The following is a 20,601-nucleotide window of genomic DNA, read 5'->3' as shown; positions in this document are numbered from 1 at the left end:
GACACTCTACTCTGCAAGTTAAGAAACTTGCTCAGGGTTTCTCAGCCAGAATTCTGACTGATGGAGTGCCTTTGGCTCCAAAACTTTCCATTTTACCATAGTTTTCCCTCCTAGAAGAAGAAGGGAGACACAGCTACTCCAAATTTTAATGAGAGTGATATGGATTAATTAGAATGCTTTCAGCTATAACAGAAACCCTATCTAATGGGGACTGAGAATAAGGGCAGTTATTATTGCCATAATAAGGAATTTGGAAGCAAGTGGTCCCATGGTTGGTTTAGCTGTCCGGTTATTAAGTCTCCAAACTCTTTCCATCTCTCTAGCCCTTTTAACATCCATGGCATACACTTAGCAAGGACTTTGGGTCTTCAAATCTGTCTCTTGGTGCCAAGATGGCTGCTTCAGTGCCAGGCATCACATTCTCAGAGACAGTGTCCAACATAGGAAAGTAACAAAGTGGGCAAAGAGGGGCTTCTCCTGCACAACACTCTCTTTTACCAGGGGACAAAATATTTCCTTTACATCTTATTGACCAGACATGAGTCATATATATGTGTATGCCAAGACATTACTGCCATGAGTTGCTCACATTAACCAGGACTAGTTCCCCAAGTCTGGGCCACGTTACCTGAAAGGAAGAAGGGAGCATGGCCGTGGGATATGCCCTTGCCACGTGATAGTAAAGTCACGGCTCCTCAGGCTGTCTAACTGCCAGAGGCAGAGCAGAGTACTTGGGAGAACTGAAGACATTCACTATTTGTTCATGGATTTAGACTGCTTGTTTTGTTCCCTTTCTGATCTCAGGCATTTGTTAGGCGCCACAGTGGGTTGAAAGAACTATAGGATATAGGCTTGCATGTACTTTATGGGGGAGGAGTTAAATAAGGGGAACAGTTAAATGGAAGCATGAAACAAAAATTTCACAAAGCCAGCATATGATCGAATGGTCTCTGGGTCAAAGGGCAATTGAGCAGATTCTTCTTGAAAGTATTTTGTGAGTTTCTTTGTTATACTCATGATTGGATGGAAGCATTTCAACTCTTTTCAACCAGAGGGAATTGTTTTTGTATCCTCTGCTGGTTGTTGTTATTTCCTTCCAAAGAAAATGCATAAAATTTTCAATGATTTGAGGATATTCTGGGCCAAGGAAATTATTTTTAGGTGTTAAATACAATATTGCTGACCACTCAGAGAAAATATTTGGTGCTTCGGCAAGAGATCCGAACCATCCATAAACTTATGTATGAGTACTGGTAGCTTTACGACGTATGGGTGACATTTTATGATTTTTTTTTTCTTTTGCGGTGGGGCGGGAGGGTTCCCTGTGGAGCTAAGCAGTATTCAAATTAAGCATGAACATTCATTTCAACTGTTACATTAGAGGCATTTGAATAATGCTTAGCAAAATGGCACAGCAGCCAAAACTTTAATTTGGCCTCTGATTAAAGGCAATCTTCTCAATCTGGCCTCAGTTCCTAGAGTAATCCTTTGAACAGATTAAACACAAACACATACTTTGCTGATAATTGTGTGTTGATTTTATAATAAATTGGTTAGGAGTAGTTGTTATCATTTGAAACCCCAGATCCCCAAATGGTAACTCAGAATATGAGTTCTCATTCCTCCAGAGCCTCAGCTGGACAACTTTCTTCATGGCCCAGGCACTTTGCTAAGGTCACCATTTGGGAGACACCACCCCCCCTGCCTTTTTTATTTTTGGACTTTTGTTTTATGATCTACCTTGAGAAGTTTACCTTGATTTTTCTAGCCTCTCCTTGGTTGGGGTTTGGGAGAGAGAAGGGAGGATCATGCCCAGCATGGCATTTTGCAGGCTCCCTTTTCTGGGACTGTCCTAATGAGTATGGGCTATAAGTGTGTTGCTACCTCACCCCACCCAGTTGGGTATTTTAAATGCTCCTCTGCCCTAGTTGAGCTGAAGCCATGGTGATCCACGCCAATCTAAAAAGAGACGGTTTTGCCAAACAGTCATCTATGGGTACTTCTCTGCCTCTGAGCACTCCAGAAGCTTCTGGGCCAATGAGCAATCACAGAAAATGTCGTGGCTAAAAAACAAAACAAACAAAAGACAAGATGCAGATTGCAGAACATGCTTACCTCATAGCTGCCTTCAGGTCTACATTTGAAGCCATGGCCTTCAAAACCAAAACTGGAGCTCTAGTGGAATCAAGAAAGAAGAGTAGGTATGGGCTATGGTCTAACCAAGGCTGGAGTGAGTCACTGGCTTTGGGTTCTTGGTGACGATGTCAAATGTTTCAGAACGGTTAACTGGTAAATGTTGACCAAAGTTAGGTGTGGGACCTGGAGAGTTGGGAGAAAGATATGCAATGGGAGGTTGGAGGGTAGAGTAGTTAAGACTTGGATTCAGGCGTATGTGGGCTCATACCCAAACTCTGACAGTCGGTAGTTAGGGTGTGCCAACTTGGCAGGGTGTTTAGCTCCTTTAAACTCCAGCTTTTCTTTTTTTAATCTATAAAATAGAGACAAACGTTCTGAGTTAGGTGGCGGTCATAATAAATAAGAATTTAAAAAATGTTAACAGAATTAACAGAATTAAAATTAACAGAATTTTAAAAATGTTTTAGCATGTACAACTGAAAAGTCCAGGAGCAGTCTGGGCTTCAGGTAGGGCTTGATCCAGGGACTCAAACAATGTCTTTCTTCACCTCTCAGCTTTTCTTTCCTCTGTACTAACTTCATTCTCAGGCAGGTTTTTCCCTCTGAGTGGCAAGCTGGCTGCTTGATTCTCTAGATCCACAAATATCACCCTTTCAGCAGCAACCCTAATGAAGAGAAAAGGTATTTCTTCCCTTTCAGTTCTCCCCTCCTCCTCCTCCTCCTTTTCCTCACAAAACAAAACAAAACAAAACAAAAAAAAGGCCTGAGATTGCCTCTTCTGGTTCATTTAGGTCATCATGTACACTTGAACCACTTCCTACGAACTGGGCTACTGCCCAGCCCTGGAGCCTGGAATGGGGTCAGTCCCACCCAAACTACAAGGGCTGACAATAAGGAACAGATGACTTTTTTTTCCAGATGCAAATAAATTGTAGTGCCAGAACCAGAGAAAGGGGGATGGATGCTGGGCAGGCAAAACCAGTAGATCCCCGCTGAATGGCAGTCCATTCCCAGGTCATCCTTGTTAATAAGGAAGTGGGAAGGGCAGAAATAAAAGACCTTATTTATGAGGATCAAGTGCCAACCACTCCCCACCTTGCCTTTCTTCACAGTGTCATAGTCTTTATACTATAGAAATTTGGTCACAGCTTGATTGTGACTTATGACCCACATTGCTTTAAGCTCTCAAGGCAGTAAGCCTTGTTACTATTCTCTCAGGGTTTTGGTAGTTCTCCTCTGTATTTTCTGATGTGTCTCTTGGCTACGGATAATCCAGACAGTGATTGCTGACCGTGGGCATGTGAGGCTTGGAAGTCTAAAGAAGTGAGGCCAGCAGCTACGACTGACATACAAAGAGGGCTCCTTCAGGGAGCAGAAGTAGGGGACCTTCACCTGAGGCCGTTGGAAGCCAGGTGACACTGGCTAGTATGTCAGAGAATTGAGGGATGGATTATGGGATTTCCGGGGAACCCCTTGACTTTCCATATACCTCAGAGTGGTTTGGGAGTTTTTACTCCTCCTTCCTAGGCTAGGGGTCTGCCCTTAATTCCTCCTCTTGGCTCCTATTCCAGGGCTTACATTTCTGTAACTCCCTCTTCTCTACATAGTGGTCTGTTCTATTGGGGATGAGCCACACAGGTGACCCCTTGTTAATGTGGGTGGCAGAGGGACACACAGGCGGGTGGGTGTCTTCCAACACCAGACGGTGCCAGTTAAGGGATGCATGTAAGACTGGTCACACAGGCAAAGCTCCTGAGGCTCACACAGATGGCAGGATTTACTCTGGGACAAAGAGCATAACAGAGTTAGAATGAACTTATAACAACATGGAAAAGAGTGTTCACGAGAAATGTTGTGCACAAACTTACTACGAGAACGTCAGTCAGACAAAGAGATGAGCTCTACTCAGTGGCACTAATGGATTCCGCGTACTTCCCTTTGGGCCGGGCTGTGGTGAGAAGATGAAGAGAATTTTATTTTATTTATTTTTTAATGTTTACTTATTTTTGAGAGAGAGAACACGCGTGCGCATTCGAGCAGGGGAGGGGTGGTTGTGGGGGAACAGAGGATCCAAATCAGACTCTGCACTCATAGCGGAGAGCCAGATATGGGGTTCAAACTCAGGAACCACAAGATCATGACCTGAGCTGAAGTCAGATGCCTAACAGACTGTGTTAGGCACAGTCACCCAATTTTTAGATGAATTGCTCAAAATGTGAAACTAAGAGAAAAGGAGGCAGGACGTAGAAGGGGTAGAGGCTAATTAGGTGGTGGTAGGTGAATGTCTAGATTATTTTGCCCAGGAGTTGGCGGAGTTAGGCCCGGGAGCCAAGTGAGGGAGACACTTCCTCCTTTAGCAATCAGGAGGAGAGTGGAGGAGATGCTCAGTCTTGGGCCAGAGTGAGAAGCAGGAAGCAGGCAAGCTTTGTTCTGAGGATGAGGGTTTAGGGTAGAGGGAGCAGAGACCACCCAGAAAGGGGAGGCTTTCCTGTCCCAAGGCAGGGGACTCAGGAGGCTGCATGGATATCTCGGACCTTCCAACGCCTGTTTCTTTCATCTGTGCTTGAACTTCACTCTGTACTTGAGCCAGCTGTATGAGGACAGGCGTGGGAAGACAGGGCGATGAAGTGATAGAGAGGATGTGGGGCCAGCGAGGGAAGCCCGGGCCTCAGGATTGGCCTTCAGCAGAGCAAGCTCTTCCTCCTTATGCTGGGGAGGTGGTTGCTAGGTGTGGATTGGAGAACAATTAACCCTATCACAGGAGGAGCCCTGGAGGTCCCTGTAGCCCTCTGGGGAGGGGTGGGGGGGGGGGGGAGATGCTCAGCCTGCCTGAGGCTAGGGAAGGGTTTGTGTCCTGTTTTCCTGCCCTGCATGAGGGCCAATGTGAGGTCACCCCCCACCCTCCGCCTCTGCCCATACACACGGTTCTAAATCTTGAGGCGCGCCAGGTTCCAGCCCAGCCTAAAGGAACTATTTGTTCTCTTGAGCTGTATTCTGATCTCCATAGCACAGAAGAAAAAAAGTCCAAAATAAAATGTAAACCTATTTTCAACAATTAGGGGTTTTGTTTTAGTTATTTTTGGAAGGGTATGTACTGGGGGGGAAGGTGGGAAGGAGGAATTCTTTCTTCATCCCTGCAGAATCTAAATCAATGAAAATTAAAAACTGGCTCCCAAGATGACACTGAAAAGTCTTAGCCCAGGATAAACTCTGAAAGCTACATTTTCAGCCCGAAAAATGAGGACTTTCTAACGGAAATGTTGGCAGCTCCGAGCTCTGCAGCCTGGCCCTGGGCAGTCTTGGGACGGTGTTTATTTGAAGAGAGGATGCAGCCAGAGCGGCCCCTCTTGGAGAGTGTGGTCCTGGCAGTTGCAGGGCCGTCCCTGTCTCCTGTGTGTGAGCCCCTGCGTCCCATGGAGCCCTCACTCTCAGCTCCACTGCTAGAGGGCTCTCACTGCAGATCGATCAGTCCTGGGCATCTGCCATGACCTCCCTTTGCCTTTGAAAGAAGGTGCTGCCGCTTTCCACCTGCCTCCTTTAGGGGGACTTTCTTTCTGCCTGCATCAGGAAGGCACGCAGCTGTGGGCAGGAAGGGCCAGGGGCCCACTGGAGGTTGCAATGAAAGGTGAAGCCAGAGGACGCACCATGGGACCTGTCTGCTGGACCCCACGCCTCCTACGCCAGCCGCGGTCTTCTGCAGGCTGGCGTCTGGCTCAGCCCCTCAGTTGTGCGTGGATCTGGAGGGAAAGCCATGCTTGGCTGTGTGAGAGTGGCAGAGCGTGTGTGGGACGAGGCAGGGTGGTAGTGGGGAGTGGGGACGGGGACAGGGACAGTAGGGGTACTGCCTGGGAGCACTGGCTTTGCAACTAGACAGAAGTGGATTTGAACCTTGGTGCCAAGACTTACTGGCTGTGTGACAGCAGCCTGACTTCTCTGAGGTCCAGTTTCTTGATGTTTAATACAGCGATAATAATGTTTATGGTAGATAAAGTCTCAGGACCACCCCCCCCCCCCAAAATCACACACAGTGATTTTGAAATTGATGCCTTAGACCCAGACCATAGGCCATGGTTTGTGAAAATCTAAGTCCTCCTCCAGAAGCCGGCTTATTATGATCTGTGGACTCCTCTGCCCCAGCTTCGGGCCAGGACCACAGCCTCTTTGCCTCTGTATCAGCCCACACTTAAAACGCAGGGGCTTTCAGCACTTCCCACAAAAATCCACTCTTAGCAAGCACTCTGCAAGTCTGGTATACTTTATAGTTGATCTGGGGACACTGAACAGGCAGCTTCTGGTCTTCTTTCTAGTTCTTTCTCTTCACGTCTCCACTCTTGTCCTCCAAGATTGCCCAGAGTTCGAAATTCTTCTCCCTCTATTTTCAGACTTGTCTCTGCCCACTCCCTGCTCCCCATATTGCAAACCCAAACTTTAAGATTATTCAACAGATTTCGCCAGATCTCAATGTCTTTGAAAGCAGTGGAGTAGCAAATTACAAATCTACCCTGAGAGACTGCCTATTTCATAGCATTTTCATGAGTTCTAAATAAGGTGAGGTAAAACTACTACCACAGTGACTAGCACTTAGTTATCTTTATCTGTACCTTTTTGGGAGAAAGTTGGGGGTGAGCGTATCTGAGAATCCAAGAAAGGATCCTCACACATTGGTGAAAAAAGAGCAAATGTTGAGGTCCACATATCCTGCTTTGTTTTCACAGAGATTTCCCCTTCTTCATCTCCTTCTCCGTCTTCTCCTTCTCCTCCTTCTCCTTCTTCTTCTTTCTTCTTCTTCTTTTTAATGTTTATTTATTTATTTTGAGTGAGACGGGGACAGCACAAAGACAGAGGGAGAGAGAGAGAATCCCAAGCAGGCTCCACACTGCTAGTGCGGAGCCTGATGTGGGGGTTGAACCCAAGAGTCAGATGTGCAACCGACTGAGCCACCCAGGTGTCCCTGTTTTCACAGGTATTTCTATGTCTCATTGACACTCAAGGAACTCTGTGGGGAGGCAGGACAGCCTTTACCACACCCTTTACACAGAAAGACAGAGTGACTTCCCCAAATTCACTAACTGGGAAGTGACCCTTGTAGAACTGAAACCCCACAGGGGTTGGGACTGCTGGTGTTGCCCCAATATCTCTTTTCCTTGTTTGCCAAAATTGCCCCTTCAGTCGTTAGCTATAGAATGTGGTCCCAGAAGAAAAGCACCACTTCCCTACATCCCTTGCAGATAGATGTGATCGTGTGACGCAAGTTGTTCCTCGGGACCCAGAAACCTTCCTTAAAGTCAGTCAGTGCCTCCTCTTTACCCCCTTTGTCCTTACCCCTTCCTCCATCCTGCCTTCTGTCACATGGATGTGGCCTGTGTCCCAGGGATGATGGAGCCATGAGCTGGAAGGAGCCTGGGCTCCCCAAGAGCCTGTGGAGTCCCCATACTACCGGTCCTGGACTGGTTCCCTCAGCATTTTTATGTGTGAAAAGACGCTGTTTAAGCCACCAGTACTTTGGGTCCCTGTTTCTCACAGCTGAACCCTCTCCTGTCTGAGGCAGTAGATTTCCCGGCTCCAGGCACAGCACTGGGCCATGGGTTTCCTGGGAAGATGGTGGGAGGGGTGGGGGGCAGTGTGCGCTGGTGAGAGGATGCTGAAGCAAGGACTCCAAGCATTCTGGGAAGTATTCTGACTGTGCTGTGCTCTGCCCTTTGCCTGGCTTCCAGAGTTTGTGAGGAAGTTTATGAGGAAGCAGACAGCCTGTCATCTCCAGGAAGCGCTGGCTCCTGGGCCAGAGTGTGAGGTTTGTCTTGAGTGCCCCCTGTCCGCCATCTCTTCTGGCCCTCTTTCCCCCGCCTCCGCACACTGTGGTGCTGGTCTGGCACCCCCCCCCCCCCCCCCCCCCATGCAGCTCCCTGTCTCCTTGCTTCTATCAAAACCTGCTCTCAGGAAAGGGTCTCCATGCCTGTCATTCCCACAGTGGTCAGAACCACAGCCTGTGAACCCTATGAAAGAGATGTCACGCTTCTGTGGGATACAGAGGTATTCCAGGACAACTTTCCTGCTGTGTCTACACCACTTACCACACAGAGAGTGAATCACACACCCTGCAGTGACATGGGCCTCCTGCCCAGAGGGGTAGAGATTACAAGGCAGTAGGACTCGGTGCAGGGAGCCTGGGCTTTGGCACCCGCTTTGGCGGTCCTGAGTTTTCAGGTTCTGGATGTTGGGGGCCGAGAAGCCTCAGGTTCTTTGCAGCAGGTGGAGTTTCTGGAAGCAGACATGGAGATGGAGTTTGGGCTCCAAAATGTTTATTGGGGATCAACACGTGTGACATGGAAGGGGAGGGAATAGAATTGGCCAGGGGAGAAGGTGATCTGCACCCCTTCCCTGGGGAGTTTGGAGGAAATGCAGTATACGCAGCTGGTCAGAGCTGTCCTATCATGGGTTGAAGGGCCTGGACCTTTGTGTCCCTGCCACTATCAGCTGCACGTGGGCTGCCAGGAAAGGAAAGAGCATGCCCTTGGGTGAAGCAACCCTCTACAGCAAGGCACACCCGGAAGGGGCTGGCAGCTGGAGGCAACAAGTCCATCCCAGAGCAGGGTCTGGGCAGTCATCTCCTGCTCCACCGCATTCTCCGAGATGGAGATGATGAGTACCAACCTCGCAGGGGTTAAGTTAGATAACGTGCGTGCAGATCCTTTGTAAACTGACAGAGGCTATCTCTATGGGCATGAGGGTAAGTCGTCAGGTTGACCTGGCCCTTTAGGATGGACTCCCTGGGCAGTTCAGGACTGGGAAATCCAGAGCCCTCCAAGTTGAACGCTGTGAAGCCCATCCTTTCATTGAGGGTCCGCTGCTCCTGCACTCAGCTGTTCCACATTAAGTGGCAGTTTGGGTTCAGAGATGAAGAAAGTGGAGTTTCATTCCACGTGGTGATCTCTGAATATATTTAAGGCTTGCTCCTCCCCCGTTCTAAAGCCATGCATAAAAAGGCCCAACTTTTCTGAGTCTGAGTCTGAGTCAGGGTCTAAGAGACATTTCAGGCCCGAGTCTACCAGAGTTGGGGTCCAAGATTAGAAGGAAGCCTGTGGAGGATGGTCTCGGTGTGACCCTCAAGGAACCATGCCTCCCGGTGCTGGCTTGCTCACATAGTCCCCTCCCACATTGGCTCTGGGCCCGGCCCTGGGGCTTGTTTTGGCAAATGGGACACCAGCAGATGTAAAGCGGGCAAGAGGCTGGGTAACTGCTTGAGCCCCAGGAGTTGCTGAGGTTTGGACTGTACTCCTTGAGGAAGAAAGCCCGGTTGGAAGGAGAGGCCCCGCCCTCCCAGGCAGCCCTCCTGCTGAGCAGAGCCCAGGTGAAGCCAGCGGAGCCCCCCCAGCTGTCCCACAGAATCATGAGAAATCATAAATTGCTATTATTATACATTTTTCGAATTGACGTTAAAGGCACTGAACATAAAATTAACCATTTTAAAGCGAACAATTCCGTGGCATTTAGTGTATTCACAATGTTGTGCAACCGCCACCCCTTTCTAGTTCCGATTTTCATCACCCCCAAAAGCAAACCCTGTACCATTAAGCAGGTCGTCGCCCCCCACCCTCACCCCCGCTGTGCCTCTAGCTCCTGGCAACCACCAATCTGCTTTATGTCTCTATGGAGACAGACCTTTTGTGGCTGGCTTCTTTCATTACCATAATGCATTCATCTGTGGTGTGGCAGGTATCAGTTCTTCATTTCATTTTGTACTCAAACTGTTGTAAGTGAATGTTCACAGCAGCACTATTCGCAATAGACCAAAGGTGAAAACAGCCCAAATGTCTATCAGCAAATGAATGGATAAAGTGCGGTGTATACATACAACAGAATAGAATTCAGCCAGAGTTACCGTTATTTTAAGCCTTTAGGTTTGGGGATAGTAATAGATAACTGATAGAATTTTTAAGGTGATTGGGGTAATGACAAGAGCCATCAGTTCTTACTAGGCTCTAGTGCCTTGCATTACGTGAAGCAATTTGCATGCATTATGCCCTGATTTTCACGGGGACCCTTGGCTCAGGTACTACTATCGACCCCATTTCACAAATGGGAAACCACCAATGGGAAACTAACCCCCTGGGAAAACTGAGAGTTGAAATGATTTGCCCAGTTTAACCCAGATGATTTGATTCCAGAGCTCATGTTTTATCCACTCATTGTACACAATCCAGCCCTAAACCATAGGCCTCCTCTGCTAGAGGGAGGGGCATGAGCCCCCAACAGACTGTGGCTTTGCTAGGAGAGTAGTACCACTCTCTGTTTTCTATACAGTTCCTAAGGAATATCACTGGGAGAAATGATCGACAGAAATTAAAGCAGATAGTGTTGCAGCGCCTGGGTGGCTCAGTCGGTTAAGCGTCCGACTTCGGCTCAGGTCATGATCTCGTGGTCTGTGAGTTCGAGCCCTGCGTCGGGCTCTGTGCTGACGGCTCAGAGCCTGGAGCCTGTTTCAGATTCTGTGTCTCCCTCTCTCTCTGACCTTCCCCCATTCATGCTCTGTCTCTCTCTGTCTCAAAAATGAATAAACGTTAAAAAAAAATTAAAAAAAATAAAGCAGATAGTGTTTAAAATCTGTACTATGTAAAATTCTAATCTGTGGAGCCTGATTTAGGAACAATTGAACTTTGTAGAAAAATGTCTATACAGTCAATGTTCCGGGGCAGAAGTTACAATCTTCGTATTTGATATAAACAAAGCACACTGGTCAATAGTCAAAGTTGTATTGTACAATTTGCATGGGAAAGAATTAAACCCAGTGAAAATAACTTCCATGAAATACAATACCAATAAAAGTGGAAAGAATTGTAAAGGATTTAACTGGGCTGTTTAAAAAGATTGATCAAGAAATTAAAGGAATTAATGGAATTTGTTTAAAAAAGTACTTTCAGTACAAAAATGTATCCATAATGATATAACTGTGGCTTAAATGGTAGTGCTCTTAGGAGTCGAAATATCCTCTGGACAGAACAGTTTTCTGAGTCAAAACATCTTATTATCATTCTATTTTTGAGTATAGTTGGCACACAATGTTAAAACATTTTTTACCTTTCTTAGTGGTTCTTTGAAGAGTGTAAAATGCTGTCAAGGTGTGAACATAGGTCACTCTGGAATGCCAAGACAGATTTCTAGGGCCCTTTGGAAAATAAGTGCATTGGGATTTATTCAGGCCCCCAGAAAGAAAAGAAAAAGCCGCAACTCTCTGTGGTGTGGTCATCTCAGGTAATCATGGAACCTAGCACCGCAGAAATATGGATCCAACAGCAATTCCCACCTAGTAGCCACAATCTAGGAGCAGGAGTTACTTGGGTTCACTAGAAAGAGATTTGGGGCTGGCTGGGGTAATGTGGGGATGTGGGGAAGACGTATAGGAGTTCCTATATCTAGGCCTACAAGCTTTTCAGGTTTTGTGAAAATTTTTATCAGCTGTAGATTACAAGTAATCTTGCAGCCATTCAGAGGGCATTGGTGGGAATTTGAGTAAAAAGTCTTCATCCTCCTGAAAGTTAAAATTATTAAATAAAGAAATGTATGCACAATATAACATTAGGTCATCTAATAATGGGTTACGCATAGTATAGTTCTCATATAGTTATAATAAGTAGGATGTTTGGATCATAAACATAATTTATTCTTCACACATTCAAATTTATGAAAATTAAACACCCTTTCAAAAATGTATAGCAAAATGATATATTATAAATAACAACATTATATATGTAGACAATATATGTGACTCACTTTCTCCCCCTCTCTCTTTATCTATCTGTCCTTGAAAGCTGTGGGTATGTTTTAATATATTTCATGTGATGTAGGGGTAGCCTAGGGCTTACAAAGGTCTTCATACACATGAGAGGGGTGGGGCATGACTTGAAGGTGAGGTAAGGGTTGTTAGCCTGTTAACAAAGTTGAGTGCGGTTTGGAGCCAGTGACCTTGTAAATTAGGCCAAGAGCTCGATTTTTCTTGACGCTGCTGTGGCCTAGGAAACAAGAATTGTATACAGTATTATTAGAATCTGAGCAGAAAAAATACTGAGTACACAGGTAACAAATAGATCTAGGTTTTAAGACTAAAAATGCAGGTTGTGGGTCAGTGATTTACTAGGTGCCAAGTGGGGTTAAAAATAAAACCCCCAAAGCACTGCCTGGGGCCGTGATGTGAATGGAACCCTTTAGAGTTATACAATATGGCAGCCCTGACACATCCCTTGGATTCATAGAAACATGGAGAGCAGGTTTGAACCATAGAGATTGTTCATCCTGCATTCCATTCAATGGGATCCTAGTCAAGAGATAATGGATGAGTAGTCATCACAAGGAAAAAGAGAAAGATGTTCTTTGGAGCGAGGAAAGCCCCAGGCTGAGTCCTAAATAACCCACCACCTGTAATTCCTTCCTTGCAGGACTGGGGTCTAGAGCCTTGGGGATGACATAGCTCGCTCTCTCTCTCTCTCTCTCTCTTTGTTCCTAGAGAAGCTGAACAGGTCTGGGCAGCTGGCCATAGGTTAAGCTGACAGATTGAAGTGCAGGGATCACTAATTTGTTAGGAATCCCTGAAGTCCCTACTGTCACTGGCCATTACTTATGTCCTAGAATCTTTCTTTACAGGGGACCTCTCATTCACGAACACATCCATAACCTTAATGCCTTTGTTTTTTAAGGGGAGACAGCATAAGTCAAGGGCTATTGCAGTAGATCCTTGCTCTGTGAGCACCACACATCATCACCGTTCATCCTGCCAAATGCCGGCAGGGTGGCCTCCGTGGAGAAAACAATTAATGAGTGCAACCTTACTTTTGGAGAGAACTTGAAAGCTCTCCTGATTCCCAGCCTTAGTGCCGATTCCTTGACACAGGAATCTCTCCTTTTGATGCTTTAGAAATCAAATGGATAATGGAAACACTTTCTGGTGGATGTTGGGAAATGGATCCTTCACAAACACTGCCTATCCCAGGTTGAAGGGAAGCTTGGATGCAGTGCATTTGGCCAGTATGTTCTTACAAGTAATCTTGCAGCCATTCATAGAACATTGATGGGAATTTGAATAAAAGGTCTTCATCATCTTTATTTTTGGACGAGGTGACCATTCCTGCCCAATCTAACCTTTCCCACCCTTCTGCCTCTGTTCCTCCTGATTTAGAAACCTATAATATCAGGTCTGATAAGAACATAAAATTGACTTATCTTACCCCTTATTTATTTTTCCCCTGGGAGAATAAGGCCCAGAAGGATGAACAAAATCGCCAATAGTTGTTCAGCTTAGCATCAAGCTGTAGCAAAGCGGGGTCCCTTGAAGGCAGGGCCATTCCCAAAAGGGCTTAGGATTTGTGTCCCTTATTTTTCGCCTAATGGAACTGGACGAAGACCCTTTGATGACACACCCCAATGAACCCCAGACTCCTATGTGGAAATGCGGGAATGAGCTCTATACTATCCTCATGGATACAGACTGACTAGGACCAAGCTCCAGCAGACACATACGCCTTGCTTTGTGGACCAAACATGATGCTGAAATTTGTATATAACAATTTTGGGGTTAACAACTACATTTTATGAGCACAAAGACAGCTGGCAGGTTTAAGGAAATATAAAGGGATCCCTTTGTAAAGTAAGTTAGTGTCTCTTTCCTTTTTTTTTTTTTAAGTTAGTGTTTCTTAACTTGCCTTTATGATACATCTAGATTTTCACAGTGCATAAGAATCCCTGCATTAATATTGTCGGAGATCTGAATCAAGTAACCTCTCTGTGTCTTTGTTTTTCCACCAGTAACATAATACTGATGTTCCTCAGCACCCCTGACAGGACAACTTTTAACTTGCTAGGGTCTCAGGGAGATATTGGTCATATTGCCGAGTCCCAATATTGCCAGCAGTTTCCATTCTGCCCACAGCCTTGTGCTGAGGCTGACTGGAATGCTCCTGTTGTGAAGCAGTAAGGCTGGATTAGAGTGTGTGAGAGGGCCTGGCTAGTAATTCTCATGTTAGAGAAACTACTCAAGTTAAAAGAAGCCCAAACAGAGGATGTGACAATCCAATTCAACTCAATTTGTGTAGCGAGCACCTACTGTATACCAGGGCTATACTGTGCTCAGGGAATGGAGAACTCAGTGGCCAGTCCTTGCCCTCACGTGGTGGGGATGGGGGAGCAAGGGCCCCTCAGGGAGGGCCCCTGTTAGAGCCCTGCCTGGAGCCCATAAAGAGGAACTCTCCACCTTCTGACTCAGTTTGGTCCATTGAGGGCAGAAGCATTTTCCACCAATGTATTTTTGTTGCGTTGAGGCGGTCCCAGCAGAGTTAGTCAAACATACCTGGAAGAGTGGGGAGGAAAGAGACACAGAGAAGAGAGGGGTGGGGAGTCACAGTGACTTGAAGCTGGAATTTTGTCACACTGACATCAACATCCTTCCTTGAGGAGTTCTGATCAAACTTTCACTTTGCGGAGAAACTTCTCCCCAGTTTTCCTCCAGCACTTGAAGCTGCAAGTTCTGAAGGTGAGCTCGGGCCCTCACACCCCTCCCTCGGGCTCCCACAATGCCAGTAACCATGATGAATCGCACCTGGCCATGGCAACAGTCTAAGTTTTTAGAAAAGCCAATCTGGAACACTCACCATGCTTAATAAGGAGCACTGACAGATAAGCAGCCTTCAGGATGCCATTTCCAAAAATCCATCTCTAACGAGGCATAGCTAACAAAATGTGTATGGTGATTATTTATTCCAGCAGCCTGTCCCAAGGTGCTGGAATCAGTTGCATGTGAAATTTGCTTTGACAAACCATCCCTGATTTTGTAAGCCTTCCACTGGGCTCCAGACCGAGGAGCTTCCACTATTGACTGAAGCTTCTGGTAAACTCTTCCTGCAAATGGCAGAATATAGATTGAAGCCACTGTCAGGTCATCAGTCACACACCATTTCCTGGGACTGAGATCAGAGAAACAAAGCATTGAAAAGTGAGAAGTCTAGGGGCTGGGAGATACGGGGCCAATTACTGTTGCTTCCCTAGGAAGAAACCAGTTGCTGCTTCTATGGGAGACCAAGAAAGGGTGATATGTGGGGAGGTGTAGAAATCCAGGAGGTAGTGGGTGTGATTCCAGGGTTTCAGAGAACCCTGTCAGATCAGGGCTTTATCTCCCAGCACGTGACCCGGTTTCCCCAGTTTCAAAATGTAGGAAATCATACCTGCCCTGGAAATTCTGAAATCTCAGGCTGCTTGCAATTTATCTGACTTTATCTGTTGTGTTTAGAAAACCACATGTTGGTTGGGACTTAATGGGTTCAGGTTCATAGCATGTCAAAAAATCTGACACAAAATGCATGGCACAAAAATGTGTCAACATTTTTCCAGGAAAGAGGGCCTGGGGCAAGTGGATAGTTCACATTAATTCAGGATAGTAAATTTTTTCTTAAAAGATCTCATAACTATCATATAATCTGTATCTGTTAGGATTAGGGCCAGCTGCTAGAAACAGACAACAGAAATGAAAGTGACTTCAGTAACATAGAAGTTTATTTTCTCTCATATAAAATAAGTCCGGATACCTAGAATAAGTTCAGAGCTCAACTATAGGCCTCCAGCTCCATGGCCCAAGATGGCTTCTGGAGCACCAGCCATCATGTCTGTGTTCTGAGTAGGAGAAGAAGGAAGGGGGAAGGGAAAAAAGAATGCTTCCTGATGGGATCCATTTTATTTAAAGGAGCCCCACACAATGACTTCATTTACTTCTATTGGCCATCCTTAGTTGCGAGGGGAATTGATCGATCTATTATGTTAGCTGGGCACATTGCTGCTTAGAATATATTGGACAGGCAACAGGTAGGCTCTGAAGCTTAGGTGAAAAGAATATTGCCTTATCACCTAGGCATAACCACATTTGAATGCTGGCTCCATTGCCTTTTAGCTGTGTGACAATGAGTAATTCATTTTGATTTTCTGGATCTGTTTCTTTAGCCGTACAAATGAAGATACTAATCCTACCAGATGGGTCTGTTATAAGAAGTGGATGAGACAGATCATGTAAAGTGCTCAGCACCGTGCCTGACATTTGAACAGTAGGAGTTCGATAAATGTTAGTGCCCTTTTTCTTTCTTGTACGTTGAATGTAACATTTACCTGCATAGAGGCTTTGACCACCAGCTCCTCGGCTTGGGCCCATAGAGCAGATTCCCTGGCAGAATGCCTAAGAGGGTGGCAATCGTATTTTTATTATGAGAACCATGGTGGCAACAGCAACAGTAAGAGTGGGTGTGCATCCCTAGCCTTCTCTGCTCCAGGCACTGGGCCAGATGTTTTACAAAAATCATATCGTGTAACCCCACTGTGTCAGACCCCCCTTTGTCCTCTGCTGAGATCTTTGGGTCTCTTACCAGAGCGATACTGCCCGCGGTTTGCACCTGGGACTCTCATCAGACGTTGTCTGAGGGCTCCTGGGGACACTTCGCTCACAGTGCAGAGTGCCCAAGTGCCTAGAATTTACCTTCCTTCGTGACCCTCAGCCCCTGGGCGACCAGTGCAGGTACGTGAAAGCCCAGCTTCCTTGTGAGCAGGACAAACTGATGTACAACATCCTCCCAAGTGCCTGGGAGGACCAGGCTGGGAAACCATCTCTGGCTTCGACTTTCCTCTGTCCCTGTCTGCTTCTACTCTCTTAAGTGGGAGCGTGTCCTAAATAAGTCACCTGTACATGAAGCCTCCTCTCAGTTTCCGCTTCTGGGGAGTCTGACTGAAGATCCACCCCAAACCCCATGAGGCAGACCTATTAGTGAACCCTTTCCCATTTTACAGAAGGGAAAATCGATGTTTAGACGGGTCAAGGAATTTGCCTGAGGTCACACAACCAGTAAGGTGGTAGAATTGTGATTTGAACCCAGGTCTTCCCAGCAGCACCCTGACATCTTACCTTCCAGCTGCATATCTTCTCCGCACGGTGACTCAGAACCTGCAGGGACAGAGTACCAAGGATTCAGGCACGTTGAATGCCTCAGCCAACTTGCTGGTAAGGTGGGGGGTTATTTCCAAAGGATTTTGATGACAACAGCTAAGTTAAATTCTCGGTGAAGGGTCATCGAGGGTGTCCTGAAACCCCGACTCTTCTGATTGAGGTTTGACCCTCTTCAGCTAGGGGAGGGAGCAGTGGAGCTCCTGGAGAGGACGCGGTTTGCATCCGCCTGGCCAGCCAGAGTAGCCGCATCCAGCCTGGCCGCCTGCGGGGTGCAGAGGCCATGGCATTCGTGCCTCTCAGCCAGTCCTTGTCACATCCTCTCTCAGGGAAAATAGCTTGGCATGCTAGCATCAACTCTGACCAGAAAATTGGGCTCACTTCTCACTGTATTGTTTCCAAGCCATTTTGGCTTTATCACTAAAAGAGCGACACCCTGAGCCTTCCCATTTCCAAAGGGCTTACAAAGTCATTCCTCTCTCTCCCTTTGGCTGAAAAAGCCTGACCACACCATTTCTACTGAGGGAGACTGGGAAATAATTAAATTAGCAATAATAACTCAATAATTATAAAAAGTCCTCCTTAGCCGAGAATGGTTGGTGAAAGGGGGCCAAACATACAAACAAAACCACACACACAACAAAATCCCGGTTTGTGATTTTGCCTAGAAAATTAAATTTGTTATAAAAGCTTTTATAAAAGTAAGTTAGACTCTAATAATACCAATTATCAGCTAACTCTTAAAGAATAAATAAAACAAACTCTTTCCATGGGAAAATTTCCCAACAAAATGAACCTGATGGCTAATACTAAATTCTTCACACCTAACTTTTGTAGCACGCTCCCCAGAAGAGTAATTTTTACAAAATACTTGAGTGTTTTATCATTTTCTCCAAGGGCCGCTGTAAAATCTTTCCCATTTAAGTTGTTTCCTTTGAAGCAACACTGACTTTGTTCTTCTCTCTTAATTTGGGAATTGGTTACCTCTGCCTTAACTTCTTGGTCAGTGCTTTGCTGACTGAATCGAGCATTCTCCAACATCACTTTCACTGACCTCATGAAATCCCTCACTTTCTGCAGGATTTGCAATTTTATTGTGCCATCCATTTGCATTGTGTTTGCAAATATGGTCAGATATTGTAGAGGTCAGGCCATCAGGAAGGGGCAGGCTTCCGTTTTTGGCAGGAAAGCATATTAATTAATTGTAAGGAGGTCTAGGGTGGAGCCCAATATCATACGTACTCTACTTGAGCAGTGGATATTTTGGTGCTATGAAACCTTTGCTTTCTGGTACCAGTCCATAGTTTGGGCACTCATATATGAATATTCCAGTAACAGGGCCCTCCCTCTGTATCTGTACAGTGTCTCAAAATTTATGAAGCACTTTAACATTTAATTTGACCTTCATAGCTGCCAGGTGAGGAACCATCATTTTCTGGATGACCTTTCTGAGAGTCATAAAGGTTAAGTGACTTGCCCAAGGTCCCATGGGGACTTGAGAGGCAGAGTCAGGGCTGGACCCCAGGGCTGTATTTTTTGGTGCTTTTTTCTGGAAGTTCTTCATCTAAGCACCGAGCGGAACAACCGTAGACCCTGAATGGAGGCCTAGAATACACAGACCCCTGAATGGGCCCCCTAATTCTGTCTTGGTGCATTCTGCTTAGCCAGGAGGCCTGTGGGAGGCAGAATCTGATGCACGCTACTCCCAGACCTAGCTCCGTATCAAGGTTAAAAAGCCCCATTAGCGAAGCTCATTTCTAAGCTTCGCCAAAACCAAAGTGAGCTCCTCTGCTTGCAGAAGAGTCGCCCTGGGCATGAAACTCTCTCTCTGGTCCAGAACTGCCATTCGGCTCACCTTGGCAACATCATCTCAATTAGGGTCAACAACCCTCTTAATTATGCACGATTCCTTAAGCAACAAGGTAATGCTTCATTCATCAGAATTTTATCTCCTAGTTATACCACTAAGAGTCCCTTTGGTCTACTCCACTCAAATTATCAACAAGAATAAATCCGAGAGTTCAATATTACTGCAGGGCCATCCATTCATTAGGGCTCGTTTTATTAGTCTCCTGCCGTTTGGAGCTGCCAGGACGTGGGCAGTCTGCTGGCAGCGAAGGCTGAAATGTTACAATTAGCCACGCAGGCACGGTGGCCAGGTGGGCTCTGAGGCATGCCAGGGAGGGGCAGGGTGGCCCTCGGGAGTGTCCCGTCTCTTTTTCTCTAATCGCTTCTAGCAGGCAAAACACACTCCCTCCCATTTCATTCCAAGGATGCGAACCGGAGAGGTCAAGGACTCCCAAGAATCATCCAGTTTATTTCTCTTCCTCTAAATATTTCTTTAAAAAAATTTTTTTTTAGCATTTATTTATTTTTGAGAGACAGAGAGAGACAGAGCACCAGCAGGGGAGGGGCAGAAAAAGAGGGAGACACAGAATCCGAAGCAGGCTCCAGCCCTGAGCTGTCAGCACAGAGCCTGGCACAGGGCTCGAACCCATGAACCGTGAGATCATGACCTGGGCTGAAGTTGGATGCTTCACCGACTGAGCCACCCAGGTGCCCCTGTTTCTCTTCCTCTAAAGCACTGGCTCCCACGTCCTGGCCTGGGACCCGGGAGGACAGAGGGGTTACTGCATCAGTTTGGACAGCCGTGAGTGTGTCCAGCACTGTATGCACCACAAGTTTTTTAAATATTTCCAGATGCCTCTAGGATGAATATAATAAACATTCATTTAAGAGCTATGGGATTTACAGTAGTTGCATCAACAGCCATTTGGGGGCATCTTCTCAGCCTCCAATGACTCTTTTTTTTTTTTTTTCTGAAAACTATGTTCCTTCTCCCAGTAGAAACTGGCTCCTGGCCCGTGTTTATATCACCTGAGCCCTCTTCTTCCCCGTCACGGCTAACTGGACTTGATGCCAGTGGCTTGACTATGCTTACCGGACCAGAGTCCCCCTTTTAGAACTTGGAACTGGGATTCATAGATAGCCTTTGGGTGCAGGTGACTGGCTGGAGGTGATGTGTACCTGGTTGCTGTGGGACGACAGCGCCTTCCTGGGTTAGGTGTGGAAAGCGGGCATGAGTGCAGGGCGGGGCGGGGGTGGGGTGGGTGGGTGGTGCGAACAGAGAGAAGCAGGAATCCAGGCAGCCACAGTAGGGTCCTGGCCACTCTCCAGCTCCAGCTGTTTTCCTCCCAGAGGTGTGGCTATCCTGGCAATCCTTCCAGGACATTAAAGCTGATTAAGGTGACTTAAACCAAAGAAACTATGACAAAATAGTGATTGCTAGATAATCTATGGATACTAAATATATAGATACTAAATAAAACTTCCGATGTGGGAATTTTTACCTATTTTTATTTTTACCTATTATAAAGTTTCCTTAATTTCTTTTTCCTTAAATAATTTTTTAAGTTTATTTATTTATTTTGAGAGAGCCAGAGAAAGAGAGAGAGGGAGAGAAAGAATCCTAAGTGGGCTCTGCAGGGTCAGCAGGGAGCCCA

General features: G+C 46.3%; 2 protein-coding genes across 10 annotated transcripts in view; one reads left to right on the top strand and one right to left on the bottom strand.

Moving 5' to 3' along the window:
* The window catches only part of TSPYL5 (TSPY like 5), a 54,612-nt gene that overhangs the window by 13,119 nt on the left and 20,892 nt on the right, over window positions 1-20,601 (top strand). The gene's annotated exons all lie outside the window — the stretch shown is intronic.
* Window positions 2,144-20,601, bottom strand: part of CPQ (carboxypeptidase Q) — a 545,816-nt gene continuing 527,358 nt past the window's right edge. Inside the window, exon 8 of the mRNA XM_053896083.1 lies at window positions 2,144-2,319. Within this exon, the coding sequence (XP_053752058.1) occupies window positions 2,216-2,319 (104 nt within the window). The 3' untranslated portion in view covers window positions 2,144-2,215. The remainder of the gene's footprint in view (window positions 2,320-20,601) is intronic.

This window comes from Panthera pardus, unplaced genomic scaffold (genome assembly GCF_024362965.1).
Source record: "Panthera pardus isolate Hobbes unplaced genomic scaffold, ASM2436296v1 HiC_scaffold_7, whole genome shotgun sequence".
Lineage (NCBI taxonomy): Eukaryota > Metazoa > Chordata > Mammalia > Carnivora > Felidae > Panthera > Panthera pardus.
The sequence above is the reverse complement of the archived record's forward strand: the minus strand, read 5'-3'. Positions and strand labels throughout refer to the sequence as shown.